The following is a 17,912-nucleotide window of genomic DNA, read 5'->3' as shown; positions in this document are numbered from 1 at the left end:
AAAATTTAAACTCTCATAACTTCGAAATTTTTATAGATAGAATTTTTTTAATTTTTTTTTATGTTCCTGGTACCTTACCCTACATGGCATTTGTCTTTGGGGCGCGAGTTCTGGCGCACTCTGTATGTGCATATGATGTAGAACGTTACTCCTTCAACTTTTAAAATCGCGATATCTCAGGAATGGTGATTCTTGGAAAAAAAATATAAAGACCATTTTGTAGATAATTTTAAGATCTATAATTTTCGTCTGAGCTACTTTTTTGATAAAACTTGCCGTTTTCGAAAAAAATCTAAAAAACGTCAAATATTGACCTTTGACCCCGAATAACTTTTTTAGCACACATGGGATCGATGGGGACTTTTGACACTTTATTTCTAATGGTGTAGCCAAGGTCTTCACCAAAATTTAGCTCTGTCGGAATTTTCGTTATTTGACCACTATTTTTATGACTAATTTGACCGGACTATTGTTTTGCTTTTTTTATAGGTTATTGAAAAAATAATTTTTGGAAATTGCTAAAACTGAATTTAAGAATATTTATTTGCTTTTTAATCTATAAATTATTACAAAAGTACAAATTAATAGAAGAAATTTATACAGGTGTCCCACGTAAAACTTTCGGGTTAATATCTGTGTTATTTACCAACGCATTTTTATGAATTTTTTTTAATTTAGGCAACTTAGAAGGACACGGAATTTTGGACATCACATTTATGTCAGTTTAAAAAATGTATAAGCCACGCTTTATTGTCATTCTGATTGAAACTGAAATTTGAAAGTTTTAGTTGAAATTTATTTTTGGCGTCGATTTTTTGAAACAATAAATTATTTTGATTTGTTGTTATTTTTTCTCTAGCTATCAGGATAAAAATTACAAAAACCGAAAGTGAGGTTAGTTGCCTAAAGCCCGTTTTACATTTTTATGTCAGTCGAATGACAAATCGTTAAAAAATTCCGTATCCGCCAGTGTACTCACTCTATAAAGAGACTTTATTCCACACTTTAGATGCGTATCAAGTACCACTTTATCCACTAGTGGAATGAAGTAACTGTATTACTTAGTTAGTCGCGTTTTATCCTCTTAAGAAAATTAACCGCTCGAACTAACGTTCTCGCGGTTAAACATTCTTGCGTTGGTAAAACGCTACCTAACACACTCTTACAATAAATAACTATTAAAAAGTAGGCGAAACTACTATTAAACACTAAAAAATCGACCTCTACACTAAAAATTAACTAAATCACTCGTCTGAATCAGCGATTATGTTGTTAAAATTTTGACCTATTTTTTTTTCAAAGTTAACTCTAAAACAATAGTTTAACATCTCTAAAAGTACCATTTTGTACAATGCTAAAAACCTGTGGTAAATTTTTGAATCTTGAGAACCAGTGATGCCAATGATGGTACCGACGAGCATCTTTTGTTGTATTGAATTGGTTAGTCCAAAAAATGCAGTTTCTAAATTACGCTATTAACTTTTTGAAGTTTGACAAACAATAAACAACAATAAACGTCTCATCAAAGTCGCTAATATGGCTTCTTTTTTATCGCCGCCTATGTTTTTGCATCTTCAGCCACTTTTAACACAATTTTATGTTTTTTTCTTGTAAGCAGGACCTCTTTCAAGGACAGATTTTTGCTTATGGCATTTTTATGAAATTTTTAAGTAATTTAGCATTTTTTAATATCATCTTAAAATCATATTTTAAGGACTAGGGTTATTTTAGTAATGCCATGTTTATTTCTACCTTCTAACTTATCTATATTTTAAATTTCGTTAGAATCCGCTGGCAAATAACAGAGATATTAGATCCAAAAGTCTTAGGTGGAACGCCCTGTATAATCTAGATGGAAAATATATGAGTACACCCGGGGAAAAAACTATTCACCAGTCTAACTTGGCGCTCACGCTGCGCTTTGTTGCAATAGTGTTTCAAACTAACTAGTTGAGGAGCAGGTATAAAATGTTGAAAAACCGTTATTTAGGAAGTTGGTCTGGACTGGAGGACACACGTTTCTTGAAAACTCTGTCATGAAAAATTGCTTCAATGAGTTTGTCCCCGGATTGAGTTTACAGGAGGATTTTTTTTATCTTTGATTATACGCCAAAACTGCAAAGGAAAAACATTTTTTGCTTTATCTGAAACGAGGAAATCTGTAATTAAAACTTTATTATTGTAACTTAATAGAAAAAAAGTTCATTTTTCTCTTGATTTTGGACTTATTTTTTATGAATTATTTTTCTCAGCGTTATAAATCCCATCACATTGGCGGTTTTACTTTTTTTAATAACGATGTGACTTTACCAAATAAGTTTACGCAAGTTAAATAACAAAAACGTTTAAGAAAAATATAATTTTAATAAATGGAAATTCTAAAAAACAGCTTTAAAATAAAAAATACAAAGTTATTTTTAACAAAAATAATTATTATTCAATTAATTAATTAATTTTCAAGGTGACATCCTTGTCAAAAAATTAAATCGCCAATGTAATGAGATTTAAAAAGCAGAGAAAAATTATTATTATTATATATCGAGCGATCAAGATAATTTGTACAATTTACGTAGTATTGAATTGATTAAATTTTGACCCAAATTTATTTGACTTATTTGTCTCCAAACTTCATTCACATGATAGCCCATAGATTTTCAATGGGATTTAAATCTGCCGATTTGGCCCGCCAACGAATTACTTGAATGAAATACTGCGTAACAGAACTCTATGATCTAAAACATGCATCATAATTTATTGTAACTGAATTTGTTACATGAAACCGCGTAAAAAAACAACGAAAGGTATCATAAAGATAATGTGATGCCAGTGAAGCGCAGTGGAAGGATTTCTGCAGGATTTTGGGGATGGGTGCATACAGGAGGACCAGGTGCTATAGTTAGGGTCACGCCTCCTCGTTTCAATGCACAAGCGTATATTACACGCTTGAAAACCATCTTCTCCCCGAAATCGAAAATTTGTTTCGGGGTGAACACCAACATCAAATTCGAACAATTCGTTGACCGGCCAAATCGGCAGATTTGAACCCAATTGAAAATCTATGGGCTGAAATGGTTCGGCAGTGGACCGACAACTTTAATGGGGTGCGACCCCGTAATCTTCATGAATGTAAATGAAGTTTGGGGGCAAATAAGGCGAACAAATTTGTGTGAAACCTTAGTCAATTCCATGCCACGAAGATTGCAGGAATGCATTGACGCCGAAGGCTACTACATTAATTATTAGAACATTGTATTTTTGTGATTTTTTACATTTAATTTTATTAATAAATAACTAGTTTCTTTCGTTTTTTCTATTTATTTTTTTTTACTTTTAAACAAAGCAATAACTTTATATTTTTTATCTTAAAGCTGTTTTTTAGAATTGCCATTTATTAAAATTATATTTTTCTTAAACGTTTTTGTTACTTGACTTGCGTAAACTCATTTGGCAAAGTCATATCGTTATTAAAAAAGTAAAACCGCCAGTGTGATGGGATTTATAATGCTGAGAAAAATAATTCATAAAAAATAAGTTCAAAATCAAGAGAAAAATGAACTTTTTTTCTATTAAGTTAGAATAATAAAGTTTTAATTACAGATTTCCTCGTTTAAGGTAAAGCAAGAAATGTTTTTCCTTTGCAGTTTTGGCGTATAATCAAAGCTAAAAAAAATCCTCCTGTAAACTCAATCCGGGGACAAACTCATTGAAGCAATTTTTCATGACACAGTTTTTAAGAAACGTGTGAAACTGGAGGACTCCAGTCCAGACCAACTTCCCAAATAAGGGTTTTTCAACATTTTATACGTGCTCCTCAACTAGTTAGTTTGAAACACTATTGCAACAAAGCGCAACGTGAGGGCCAAGTTAGACTGGTGAATAGTTTTTTCCCCGGGTGTACTTCTTGGGCTCTGTCGGCTGCGCCTTCCGATCGGTTATCTGAACCATCGGGGTAATGACATTTCCAGTTTGTTTAGTATTTTATTCACAAATACATTTCATTTAAATAATAATTTTATTAGCAGATATTTATCTGCTTTTTGGCCAAAGTTGATACATTTATGTAGTTGCTATGCAAATAAATTACGTTTTTGTCATTTGTAAAGCCTCGTAACTTTGGTAATCTTAAAAATTCCTTCAAAACGAAGGGACAAATTTTCCGGTCTCTGAGAGATTAGGAATCGGCATATTACTAAATAGTAATTTATAGTACTCGTAATAATGATTCTGAATAAAATCAATTTTTTGGAATTCGCATAATTGGTATTTGTTTTTTTTTAAGGTGGATGTTTTTTTTATCATTGTTTAGTTACACTGGTAATTTTTTAGCTAATCACATAATCTAATACATTTTTAGTAAATAATCTCGGCAGTTGTTGACACTTTTGTTTTTAACAACTTAATTTTTTTATCATATTGTTTATAAGTTTATAAGTTTAATTACAGAAGGAATACATATTTTCAGAGATGAGATGCAACTAATGTCAGATAAGATACCCTTATTTTATGATAAAATCAAAAAACATTTGTTGTGAAAGTGAATATACAACAACACTTTCAAAGTAAGATTAAATTTTGGGTTTGATGAACTCTAATCGTGAAGTGATAAAAACTCAAAATTTTGTTGTTTTTGAAATTGTTATCGGTTTTGTCCAATGGAAAACTAAAAAATTCAAACGAATTTTTTGAATAGGTACATAAATTAAATATATGTAATAACTTACATAATAATAATTAAGAAAATTTATAGCAATTTTGCGTAGCATCTGGAATCACTCTTGTTTTCGAGAAGAACAAGAGATTTAAAATAGTTACTTATGTGTCAAGGGAATAAACAACTATTTTAATCTCGAGAATGTAGGGATTAACGATGTTTATTCCAGACATGCATACAAAACTTTCCTCTCAACATACTAAATTAATAAAAACATAAGAAATGATAAATTTGTCAAATAATGTGAAATAATTTATCAAAATATTCAGTTCACAAAAACACTCCAAAGATTCAATTGGTTTAATTCTAATTTATTTTATTCCCGAGAGAATAAAGCCTCACTTAATTTTCTGTTGGGAGGAAAAAAATTAATAACTCCATCGATTACTAGAGATTAAAATATTGCCTATTATTCAAAAGAAAATATTTATAGGTGAAGTGACTGTGAAATGGTTTGAAGCGATCCAATTGAGGCTTCCAATGTGCATTGGAGCGGCAATTTTTGGCCCAATTCGCCTAAAACCAAAGTAAGTTTTTATTAATTTTTTTTATTATTACCAACAACATAATTATTATTTATTACCTTATAGGCATCGTAACTTATACAAAAAGTATTACCTCCCATGGGCAATTGAGACTGCACACAATAGCAATTTTTTGTTAAATACGTTCTTTGAAAAGCGTTGGGAACAACCTCTGTTTGAATTACATCAAGAATTAAAAATAAAACCGTTTGTTTTACCTCAAAATGAGTCTTAAATTTATTTATGTTGGAATATAGTTGTGTATTTTATTAATAAATTATTATCGTTGTTAATGACGTAATTATAATTTACCTCGAATTCTTTAATGCTTAATAATCTTAGTGGTAATCCAGCCTCGAGTTTTAACATTTTCAGGGAAATCGTCAAATTAAAGATTTATGTGGGTTTGCGCATGCGTGACTTAATCACATCTTGCTGAGCGTAAGTTTAATGCACTCTCGCCCCACCAATCAAGTGTATTTAATTTTGACAGTTTGCTGTGTTGTCAAATAACCTAAATGTGTGTTTTTGAAAACTCTAAAACGTCATTATGTCATTTTCGGGATTTAGCGAAGATGATATCCGGAAATTAACAAAAGCTCCAGACGTTAATAAGCCACAGAAAGGTACAAACTAATTAAAATTGTAATTTTATTAATTAGTTTTAATTGAAGGTTCCCATAAAACTGCATCAAAGAAAGTAACTTTTAAACCTAACACAACGCGAACTAAAACAATTCTCAATAATATTACTAATAACTTGCCTCAAGAATTACCCGAAAATGCCAAACTAAGTGTACAAAATAATGTAAATAGTGCAATAAAACCGGAAACGCAGGATGCAAATCCACAGAATGAAATTTCAGAAGAGTATGCGAAAAGTGAGAGAAAGTTCAAGGATTTGGACGAGTTCGAAGCGCGACAAAAACTCATCGAGGAACAAAACCGGAAACGCAAAGAGCTTTTAGCCAAAGCTCTAGCCGACAGGACACGCCAGACTCAGGAAGAAGCGCAGAGGCTGAACGAGATCCAGGAAGAGTTTAAAAAATTGGACGATTTGTTATCGTGCGACGTGAAAATACTGCGTAAGCAGATTGAAGCTGCCAGTGTTGAATACATGGAGTGCCAGTAGGTATTATGTTGAGTGTGCTTTTGTGTGATATTGTGTTTCTCCTAGGAAAAAATATAACAGAATCGAGAAGGAATTTCTAGACGCTAAACTGCTCTTGCATCAGAAACAAGAGAAGAAGGAAATGTTGACCGAACATTTGTGTACAATTATCGAGAAAAATGAGGAAAGGAAAGCGGAGAAGTTGAATGAGTTGTTGAGTAAGTTGCAGTTAAGGACGCCAGAGGAAAATGTGGTGCAAAATGGCAATTGATTTAGAACTAAGTGACTAATATTTTTGTAATAAATTACCTAAATTAAATTCAGCTTTATTTTTATTAAAAATATTGTTTTTTTTTTTTGCTTAATTTGATTCTTGAAGCGACTATAACATTTGTTTATTTATTATTAAAAGTTTCAAAATTGAATAAATTTGTTTCTGTTTGGTTTTCAAAATAATGTCAAATCAATTAAATGAAATTAACTTTAGTGTTTGGTTAATATTTACATTGATGTTATAACTGTTATTAAATTCGATTTAATTAATTGTTTATGTTTTTTGTGTACAATCAATCCATTTTATTACATGGTCTTTATTTAGTGAAAGCGAAGTTTTGGTACTGGTTTTTTTGAAAATTTTTTTGAGAGATTTGTACAAGGTGAACAAAAATGTGAAACTAAAAAAAACTAAATCAAATCAAATTACACCGATTAAATTATTATAAGGTCGGACAAACTTAAAGGTATAAAAATTACATTGCCCAAGACATTCCTAAATCTGTAACATCCTTTTGAAGTCCATGAAAAGACTCGATAATAAATATTAAATCTTTAAAAGGATAGCAAAGATAATTATATTTTACAACTTAATAAATAAAAAACTGCTCAAAATTTTACCGCTTAACTATTTTTTAATGAATTTAAAAGTCAGGCTTTATGCATTAACATGTAGCAACATTTAAATTACCTTATTATGTTAGAGTGGGGTAAACTAATATCTTTCGAAAAATAAGTTATTGCAACATTTGCTTTTTTTTTAATTTTTTACAAAATACTTAGATCACCATCTACCTAAGGTAAAAGGGTGTTCTTGGAATATATTGTTGTTTTTTTTTTATTATTTTAAGCGTTTCCTCTGAAAAGTAAGTCTTCACAGTACTCGTTTGTACCTACAAGGTGAATAGGAAGTATGGAACCAAGCTGTTTTTTTGAATCATTTGTTTCCAGAAAATTAATAAAAAACTTGCGATCGTGTTTTAAGAATGAAATTTTGTTTTGTTTTTGAGTTTCGCGATTTTTTCTGTCAAAATGTCCAAGTACCAATTTATATGAAATTTTTTTTCCAAAAAAATTGAATAAAATGATGATAATTTTACATCTATCTACTAAGGATTACTTCTTAGATAATAGCCTGTGTAAAAAAAAAAATATAGTGAGTTGACATTTTAAAAAAAATAAAATTTTGCAGAAGTCAAAAACAAAAGAAAATTTCGAAAAATTTTCGTTTTTATTAAACGTCACAATTTCTTGTATAAAAATTATCGGTTATACGTAACCCATCTGTTCGGGTTTTTTTGCACATCCGATATTATATTTCTTTGAACTTATTTTATAAATATTTCAATAATTTAACTTTTCCATTCCTTAACAAATCTTTGATAAAGAAATTGTAAAAAAATGTAACATAATCCAAACAATAAAGAAATGGAGTCTATTTACATGCTAGGCTGTCAAGTAAATAAACTTAAATATAAACATTAATTAACTTAACCACTTCAACAGCAGTAGGGTTCGCACAGTGAAATATTTTTTTTAATTAATTACACACAATTACAACCGAAACTTAATTCAAAGTCAACGTTACTGTAAATGTATATAATTAATAATGTTACTTTAATTTCTCCCTCGGACAAATTTTTGAAAAAATAAACAGGGTGTTTCAGAACTCGCGTCCCAGAGAAAAATTTCAAGTACGATAAGATACCTGGAACATGGAAAAAATGTTTAAAAAATTTATTTTTTGTCAGATAGAATTTTTATCTAATTAATGTTACTGATGATCTTGTTTACGTTCTTTTATAATTATTTAGTAAAGGTACAAAAACTTTGCCAATAAAAGCCACAAATTTTTTCCTCTTGTATTAGCCTGTAGCACAAAAACTTGGGAAATTGTTTTTCCAAAAGAAATACGAGTCAAAGTGCAAAATTTAAACTCTTATAACTTCGAAATTTTTATAGATAGAATTTTTTTAACATTTTTTCCATGTTCTTGGAATCGTACCTTATCTGGGCATTTTTCTCTGGGGCGCGAGTTCTCCCTATATGCTTTGAATCACTAAAAAAATTCTATATTTTTTTAAATTCTAATTAATTTTAAATTGCTGTAATAAAACGCGTCACTGGAGTTTTACTTGACTTTATTTTATTAAAAAACTAATCATTGGTACAAAGGTATTGACCTAAGTATATTTACATAAACCATCCAAGTGGAAAATTATCCCTATCTTTGTCAAACATTATAAATTACAATAAATACTACTATATACAATTGTAAAAACCTATATGGCAGTAAAAAAGCATACGAATAAATAAAATATATACACGACATTATCTCAAAAGTGTGCGCTTAAACCTAACAATTCGAATGAACTAGTCATCTTTGGTAAATACTGGCAAAAAAAAACTCATCGAAAAAAACCACAAAATTTTCAGTCTTTCCAATCCACTAAATACAACTATAGCATGGCATACACTGGTTAACATTAATAAATATTTGGAAAAATTCAACAGTTCTCTCTTTGCTTCACCTTCATCTCGCTTTTCGACACCGCGATCCACTCATTCCTCGAACTGTCAAACCATGTCAAACCCAGGTTGTATCTCCCATTCAGATTCGCATGCTGGCAGTGGGAGAACCACCACCCACCTTCATAATTACTAGCACAGTGAGTATTCGAAATGTCCCGATCATTATCAATCGTCGAAAATTCCATATGGTTTTGGTAATCCAGCGCATCGCTGGCATTCCCGCTGTAGTTGTCCACCACCAGTTTAAAACCCATGCTGTAATCCCCGACGCTAAACTCGTCGTAGGTAGCTTGCCAGTACTTCCCGTAAATGTCCTTCATGTTGATCTGGAGTTTGGTGCAGTTTTTCTTCGTCAAATAATGGAGGTTTCTGTTGCCTAGCCAGTGCTCGCCGGTGGCGGACCCAAAACCGTTGGAATAGTCGTTCCAGTTTCGGTTAAAGTCCACCGAGCCGTCGTAGCGCTTCTGGATGGTGGTCCAGCCGTCGTTGCAGTAGGCCAGGATGGGCTCGCCATCCCCTGGAGATATGAGATAGACGCCGCTGGGCCCCGAGACAGCCCCGCAATCGTGCGGCAGCTTATTGACGATGCTTTTGTACTCGTTTTCGAACGATTTGAGCTCTTGGACGAGGTGGATGGTCGATTTGGTTTGGTTGGTGTCGAGTGTCGACGATTCGGTCTGGAATCACGACGTTTTAATTAAATATTTGTGAAAGATGTCGGTTCGGGTTTAGATAAAGCGAGTTGTTCACAATAACTCGCATGTCTCATATAGGTACACATGAGAAGTGCTCGATGTACACAAAGGAGAGAGTTTAATTGAAAATTTAATGAAATGTCAACTAAAATGCTAGGATAAAGGTTTGCGAGTCAATTCTTCCGTTATTAACAGATGTTGAATATATTGAATGGTTGCAAGGATTACTAACAGTGACCTGAAATAGATATGTAATAAAGAGTTATTACACATAAAGAGGGAAAAAATGCTTGCAATGTGTTTATTTTAAAATGTAATGAAATATTTAATTACGTAGAACATATAAAGGGACGCGTGAGGATTAAAAATTTTAAAAAAATTGCAGTAATGCTAGCTTTAGAAATTTTATCTCAATGTGTGTCAACATAATGAAAACATTATTCATTTCCTTTTGTGTGTCTTATTTATTTTTCAACCAATTTCGATAATTAATTTCAATGCAACTTTTATAGGACCTAATTATTTAAATTTTTATATTATTGAATTTAATCTGAAATATTGCATTCAAATTTAACAATAATTTACTCTAATTTGTCTAACTTAATTAATTTAAAGCCAAAATAAATGAGTAAGGATACAATCATTGGCAAAAATAATAACCTGTTCCAATAAACAAATTCAGGTCATTTTATTAATTTATTCAGATAATTTTATTAATTTTAATAACTCTCAAATTGGAATTACTTAATAATTCTATTAGCAAAATAATTACATAAATAAAAAATTAAATGTAACAATTTATATACCAGTATGGAACCAAGCTGTTTTTTGTCTTCAGAAAATAATTAATAAAAAAAGTGATATAAAAATGTGTTTTGGAAATGAAATTTTGTCTTGTGTGATTTTCAAAATGGCATTTTATATTATATTTTTTTGATAAAAATTGAATAAAAGTAGATCACGTTTTTATAGTATACTTTATCATTCATTAATTATATTTTTCAAAAAAAATAAGGTTTAAGCAAAAAAACGTTTCGTTCCACGTTCCATACTTTTTGTTCACCGCCCAGTATGTACTATTTTGTTGCTTGTGTTATTTAAATTTATTGTTGTTGTTTTCTTTATTAAAATACAGTGCTATTACCTACTTAATTCGTAACTGTTTTAATTTAAATTACTAATTAAGAAATACTTAACAGAATTTCTTTTTTTTTATTTTTATAAAAATAAACATAGGCGTTAAACCAGTTCTTTATTACTTACTGAATTATCTAATTATCATTAACTGAATAACTTACAATAAAATTGGTTTTTAATTGACTGTCCTTTTAAATTGAATTAAAAAAACTTCCTTGAACAATTTCAAATCGCATCTAATTGTAGTCAGAGAAAAAACTAAATATATTATCTTAGTGCAACTAGTTTCTTTGAATTTCAGATTTATTCTATCTATTGAAATCGTTGGATTGCATTTAATTTCTAATTTTAGCTTACTGGTGGATTTCAAATCAAATTGTAATTGATTGTGATTTTTACCTAAAAAATTAATTCATCTTCAAAGTAAAACTGAAATTTATTCAACCCTTTTAATTATACTTCAACCTCTATTAATTAGTCCTATATTGGACTGTTATACTGAAACTCACATTTTTCTAATTCTGAAATACGTAATTCAGGATTTATTAATTCACTTTCATAATTAACTGTAGATTTTGCTTGTTATTTAGTTATACTAAGGGAATAAGCAAATCTTTTAATCCTGAGAATGTACCTACTTAGGTAATCTTCCTTCGAATAATTAACGATGCAGAGATGCTTACAAAAATTTCCTCCCAACAGACTAAATTGATAATAACACAAAAAATGATAAATTTGTTAAAATATACTATTCATTCAACTGCAATTTTAAGAGAAAAATCGGTATCAAGGAGTTTGTTTATGTCAAAAAAGACAAAAGATTCAATTCATTCATTCGGTATTTCATTTAGTTTATTAGCGAAGGAATAAAGTACTGACTTATTAGTCAAAAACGGGGGAAATAAAATTTCAGGGAATAATTTTATTTTTTCTAAGATAATAGTCTTGAATTTGCATACAACTTTTTAATTAGTTAAATTCATTTCTGAATTAAAAATTCACCCGTTAGATTTAATTTAATTTCGTGCTTCAGTTTAAATTGCAATTTAAGTTCAAACGTTTTAACAGAAGCTACAGTTTTTCACAGTATTTCCTTTAATTTATTTACATTATTATTATTACAATTTAAACAGTAATTATTAAAACTTAACCGAGCTTTTTGTTAAGTTAAATTTTAAACTAAACTAACTAAAGCGCGAATTAAAGTTGATTTCATTGTGTTCTATAATCTGGGTTTAAAATTAATTTAATATGTATGTAACAAACAGGCTGGACATAAAGTATGGAACCAAACGATTTTATTTTAAATCATTTGCCTCCAGAAAATAATTAATATAAATTAAAGTAATAAAAAAATTGTGATTGAATGAATGATATTTTTTTTAATTAAAAATAAAGGAGTTACCTAGTTGTAATCCTTAGATCATAACCTTCATGGAATAAATTGTTTTATAGTGGCTTGTCATTTAAAAAAAAATTAGAACCCAAAAACGAATGAAAATTTTGAAAAATTTTATTTTTGATATAACATCACATTTCTATAGTACATACTTTATCATTCATCAATTAGTTTTTCCAAAAAATAAATAGTTTAAGCAAAAAACTTTTGGTTCCTTACTTGGTATGTAGTACCCATAGTAGCAAGCAAACTATGTGATTAAGCGACAAAAACCCCGAGAATTAGGATTAATTAGAAAACCCGAATCAGACTGATAATGATAAATTTCATGTCACCATTTAGTTCCCATAATTTATTTCAGAGCAATTATCTGCAGTTCTCTAATGCGATTTGTGTAAAGATAATCCAGTGCAGCTTAACTCATGCTAATTCGACTATTTAATTAGAACTTTGTCTTTGTTGCAAGTTTTAAAACCAAACTAATTGTTATTCTAATTCTCTTAATTCAAGTTTACAAATTGTTAGTATTTTTTTCGTAAATTTGCTACTGTAGCACAATTTAAAAATAAACCACCAAAACCGCAATTAAACTAAAACGCCACGTCATTAATTTTTTCCCCATCTGATTCTCGACAAAAACCTAATTAAAAATTAAACCGCCCAACCCTGATTTCTAAATAGAAACACGCTCTCACCTTCAAAATATAATCGTGTAGCTTGGCCGTTTGCATTGTGGCCGCTTTGGTCAAACTTCCGACCTGTTCTTCGATTTTCTTCACTCGTTTTCGCTCCGTTTCGGCTTTATCTTGCAAATTGGACACGCTCACCCCGATGGCTTTAACCGATTGTCGCGTATTTGTTTGATCTTCCCTTAACAAAGAAATCTGCGAAACTGCATCGCCGATTTGTATTTCCAATTTGGAGATTTCTTTCCGGAACTCGGGGAGACCCACATCGACTTTATTCTCGATACTTTCGACGTTTTCGAGCAGCTCCAACATCGACAAATGTAATTTGTCGAAATTCGACATTTGTTTAGTCAAATTCGCAATAGATTCCGTGTTTTTCGCTTGCCGGCGAGCAAACTCGTCCCTTCCGACTTCCTTGACTCGCTCCCGGCTTATGTAGTCCTGGATTTCGTTGCCGTTGATCCTGTCGTAGACCTGATCCTTATTCTCGACGTATTTTTGCAACAGATCTAATTCTTCCTCCACTTTCAGGAAGCGAGTCTTCAATCGCTCGTTTTCTCGATGGAGAACTTTCGAAGTCTTCTCTAAATCGAGGACGTGTTTCTTGAGGAGTCTTTGATGGCGTGAAGGGTGGGTCAGGGTTTGGTCCGGAGTTTCGTCCATTGTTAGTTTTTTCTCGTTCAAAATTTGCCAATTGTGATTCCATTCCAATTGGGCGGCTTTCAACTGCAACAATAGAGATATATTATACGCTGACGCATTCCTGACCTGACATAAGGGCCGCTATTGAGTTATCGAGGAATTCGAAACACAAAACGCCTCTCAGACTGATGCATTATTCACCACCGGAAAGTGGGACAAAATCTCGATTAAAAAGCTCGAGGCGAGGTTTACAGAGAAATTTGAACAAAAACGAAATAAAAATATTTGCTTTTTATTAGTATTTTATGTCATTAGGAGTAAAACTGATAGTTTATGTGGCGAAGCTGAGTCTGACTGGTGCAGTTAGTAGTGCAAAATCTACAATGTACCTCCCCAGAAAATGCTAAAGCAGCAAAAAAGACAACATTGGTAAATGTCATTGTAAAAGTAAAAACAAAGTTTCTACTCCATGTCTGGTAAAGCTGGTATGGTAAAGCTTTTATATGTCATTTAGTCATAAAAGAGTCACTTTTGTAACGTTTGCGGATAAAATGGGTTTATTCTTAATTTTTGTATTAACATTTTCTTAATTCATATCAGCTTATTTATTGAAACTGTAACTAAAATGCACATAATTTTACTGAAATTTCAGACTTTTCTCTTTTATTTAATCAGCTTTTTTACTGAATTCAGACCAATGCAACTGAACTTTTTTATATTTTTGTAACCTTGACATCGCATTTAATTAATTTCAGATTATAATGCTCTTATTTCTGTAATCGTGATTTGGATATTTTTTTTTATTATTTATTAGACGATTTATTGAAGGTGGACGCATAATTTTATTTTATTTTTTAACTAACAATTGTTATTTTAGTGATTCGCATAAAATTTGTCTAAATATTTACAATTAGAAAATTATAATTTGCTTTGTATTTTAGCTTCATTTAACATTATTGTCTAAAGTCGTGTTTCAACAGTTATTATAATTTGTTTTTATCTTAAAAATTCAGAAATACAATGACTTGAATAACAACTAATTTCTGGATTCTCGGCTTTGCTTCGTTTAGGTAGAATTTTTATTAGTTGTCATTTTTCTTAAAACAAGTCAAGTAATGAGAATATAAGTACAGTGTGTTGGTATAATAATTGTAAAAGGAAAGTTTTAAAATTTACAAAATTTAGCATTTTGAAAAATTACGTTGGCGTAATCAACAATTAATTAATTAAATTCATTATAAATGATATTATTTCCAAAAATACAAATACAATTAAAAGAATTACTAGTAGTCTCGGCTACACCTTTTTTTTTAATAATTTAAAAATGTCATTTTTTCCCCTATACATACAGGGCTGCACCAGAACTCGCGCCCCAGAGAAAAATGTCATGTAAGATAAGATTCCAGGAACATGGAAATAATGTTCAAAAAATTTTATCTATAAAAATTTCGAAGAGAGTTTACATTTTGCACTTTGACTCATTTATTTCTGTTGGAAAAATAATTTTTCAAGTTTTTTTGCTACAGGCTATTAAAAGGGGAAACAAGGAAGCTGTATCCTAAATTGCAATTGGTAAAATTTTTGTACCTTTACTAAATAATTATAAAAAAACATACACAAGATCATCAGTATCATTAAATAGACATAAAAAATGTCAAATGTCAAAAAATAAATGTCAATTTTTTTGACAGACAGAAGTTCTGACACCCCTGTATATCTAAGCCGAGGCGAAGTCTTGGAGTTGAAAATTGACCTAGTAAAAGAAGAGTGGAAAAGTGCAGAAATAGTGTAACCGAGAAAACAACTTACAAATTCGTCTTATAAGAATTAACAATTCTTACGAATCCAAAATATTAGTACAAGGTTTGAGTACTTCTTATTGGATCCTCTTGGTAAGGGAATGATAAACCAAAACATAATTAATTTAACCCGTCACACCAAACTTTTATTTCTAACACGACGCGTTTCAACCCCAAAGTGGTCATCCTCAGGTAAGAACAAAAAAAGTCGTGTTAGAAGTAAAAGTTTGGAGTGACGGGTTAAATTGTGTTAAGAAATTATATTGTTGTATAAAAACTAAGAAAATCGTATACACGACAACGAAAGATAAAAGTCACTTCATAGGTGCATCATAGTTTGGCATTGTTATCATTTCATTTGCTTTTATCTTAGTTTTTATCAAAATACGAAGATCTTCTGTTTAATCACTTCTAACAAAATGATTGCCAGTAGATTTGAATGATTTTATTTCTTTTAAATTTATAGCCAAGTATTGCAAATATTGAATAATTAATAATAAATTGGTTGTCATGATTATGATTTACGGTGAAACACAGTAAGGTATAATGGTCACTAATAGGCATTGTTATAGCCAAAGCAGCAGTTCTCAAACAAATGTAATATAAGTAATAGTTATTTTTGGATTAAGGACTAAAGTCTTATTTTTCACTACGAATGTGTGTTTGGTCGCCCCTGCGCGGCACCACCATTGGGTTAATTAAGAGTCATAACAATTATTTGTAATAATTCCAGTTTAAATTTTATTTTAAATTAGAATTATGCTGTAATTAACTTCAGAGGTAAATATTTTAGTTTAAATATTAAGTAGTTATATCCCGAATGCATGCCGAAATTTTCAAAAGGAAGTAGTCCTAATTATTACCCAAAATCGAAATAAATAAATAGAAGAAAAATTCTAATTAGCTACTTACAATTTTTGACTCAGTTCAAATTTATAATTAAATTAATTAATCTTTTAGTTCCAGTTTTTATAAATAACAGTAGAAATAACACTGGAATTCAAATATTCTGAGTAGTTCATCATTTTTTTTATTACTTTCGAAATTTGTATGGAATCGTCAAAAACATTCCGGGAAAAATGCTTCAATATCCAATCCGTGTTGTCCTCAACCTTCCAAAGAAGTACAACCGCCGAATACTTGTGTCAAGGTGATGTATCATTTCCTGCGATTTATTCAAAAGCGTAGCATCATTTTTCTTGCCACCTTTGACAGGTACGCTATCCATAAAAGTACATTTATATTCGTCGAAAAAGTTCACCTCGCCATGCGTGTACTTAATTCGCTCGCTGAAAATTAATTAGAACCCATCTCGTATTCGACCTAAATAAGGTATCCCGGGCTTTTAAGTCAAACTCCGGGCGTTAATTGGTCGATGTTAAGCTAATACTTAGTGGTAGTCTCTTATGAATATTCGATGGTGGAGAGAAAGGCGACGGATTATCCCGTGGCAGGTGTTTTTCGGATGCGCTCCAGCGTGTGGCCGATATTCAACATGTTCCACCTGCCATTTTCGACCAATGAACGACTTCGAGACGAAAATACCAACCTAACCGGGTCATTTTATTGTTATTATATCAAATGAACATGAATTCCGACGACGATATCATTTTTTTTTTACACTTAGAGTTACGCAATTCCAATCTGGATATTTTGGAAAATCGTGGAAATTTTGAATTTCAAAGCGGTAATTTTGTCACATTCTCAGCTGTTCATTCACCGCACATTTACATAAAGACTAGTTAAATCGAAAAAATATTCGATTCGATGTATAAACTATACGAGTAAATTATCATTATTGATTATTATGATTATACAGCCGAAATCGAATTGGAATTTCTTTTAAGAGCAACTGGTTTTCATTCAGATCCTTTGCTCTCCGGGTATTTTCTTATCGCTTATTGCTGGATTATACTCCTGATTTCGTTAATTAATTTCGGTTTATTTAATGTCCCAATTATAATTAAGTGTTAACAGAAATTATTTGACCAACAAAATAATTTAACTTTAACTTAAACTAATTGAATTACAATAATTACAAAGTCTAGTCTAAATTAAACTAAAGCAAGGATAATAAATTTGACTATAATTAAGAAGACTGTAATATAGTCGTAATTAAGAAATCCTGAATTAGATATTTCTATTAGAAGAAGAATTAATTCATTTCAAAGTTTTGCACCTAATTAAAATAATTGCATAAATTGTTTACTATTTTGAAGTTGAATTATTTTTTTAATTTCAGACTAAGTGAATCAGGTAAAAACGTAAACAATTGCAATTAAATTTGAAAAACCAAAAAAAAAGAAAACTGAATTAATCCTAATCCAAGCTGATTTCAATGCCTAAACGTAAAATAAATTTAAAATTCAAACAAAGTGGAATTTTAGCAATTTTTTTAAA

At 30.5% G+C, this 17,912-nt stretch overlaps 3 protein-coding genes across 3 annotated transcripts in view; 2 read left to right on the top strand and 1 right to left on the bottom strand.

The window, feature by feature from the left end:
- LOC123014787 (UDP-sugar transporter UST74c-like) overlaps positions 1 to 5,528 on the top strand; it is a 12,145-nt gene extending 6,617 nt beyond the window's left edge. Inside the window, exons 5-6 of the mRNA XM_044414060.1 lie at positions 5,145 to 5,238; positions 5,302 to 5,528. Coding sequence (XP_044269995.1) covers positions 5,145 to 5,238; positions 5,302 to 5,470 — 263 coding nt within the window. The 3' untranslated portion in view covers positions 5,471 to 5,528. The remainder of the gene's footprint in view (positions 1 to 5,144; positions 5,239 to 5,301) is intronic.
- Positions 5,529 to 5,687: 159 nt separating this feature from the next.
- LOC123014532 (RAB6-interacting golgin) lies at positions 5,688 to 6,688 on the top strand. Its single transcript, XM_044413695.1, has 3 exons — positions 5,688 to 5,861; positions 5,910 to 6,363; positions 6,413 to 6,688. The coding sequence occupies exons 1-3, from the start codon at positions 5,786 to 5,788 to the stop codon at positions 6,615 to 6,617; spliced, it is 735 nt and encodes a 244-aa protein (XP_044269630.1). The 5' UTR covers positions 5,688 to 5,785; the 3' UTR covers positions 6,618 to 6,688.
- A 2,055-nt stretch (positions 6,689 to 8,743) lies between these two features.
- The window catches only part of LOC123014786 (protein scabrous), a 30,032-nt gene continuing 20,863 nt past the window's right edge, over positions 8,744 to 17,912 (bottom strand). Inside the window, 2 exon segments of the mRNA XM_044414059.1 lie at positions 8,744 to 9,828; positions 13,078 to 13,797. Of these exon segments, the coding sequence (XP_044269994.1) occupies positions 9,127 to 9,828; positions 13,078 to 13,797 (1,422 nt within the window). The 3' untranslated portion in view covers positions 8,744 to 9,126.

This window comes from Tribolium madens, unplaced genomic scaffold, assembly GCF_015345945.1.
Source record: "Tribolium madens isolate multiple individuals breed KSU strain unplaced genomic scaffold, Tmad_KSU_1.1 Scaffold_97;HRSCAF=244;Tcas5.2_LG3a, whole genome shotgun sequence".
In the NCBI taxonomy this organism is placed as follows: Eukaryota; Metazoa; Arthropoda; class Insecta; order Coleoptera; family Tenebrionidae; genus Tribolium; species Tribolium madens.
This window is presented reverse-complemented; position numbering and strand designations above follow the sequence as displayed.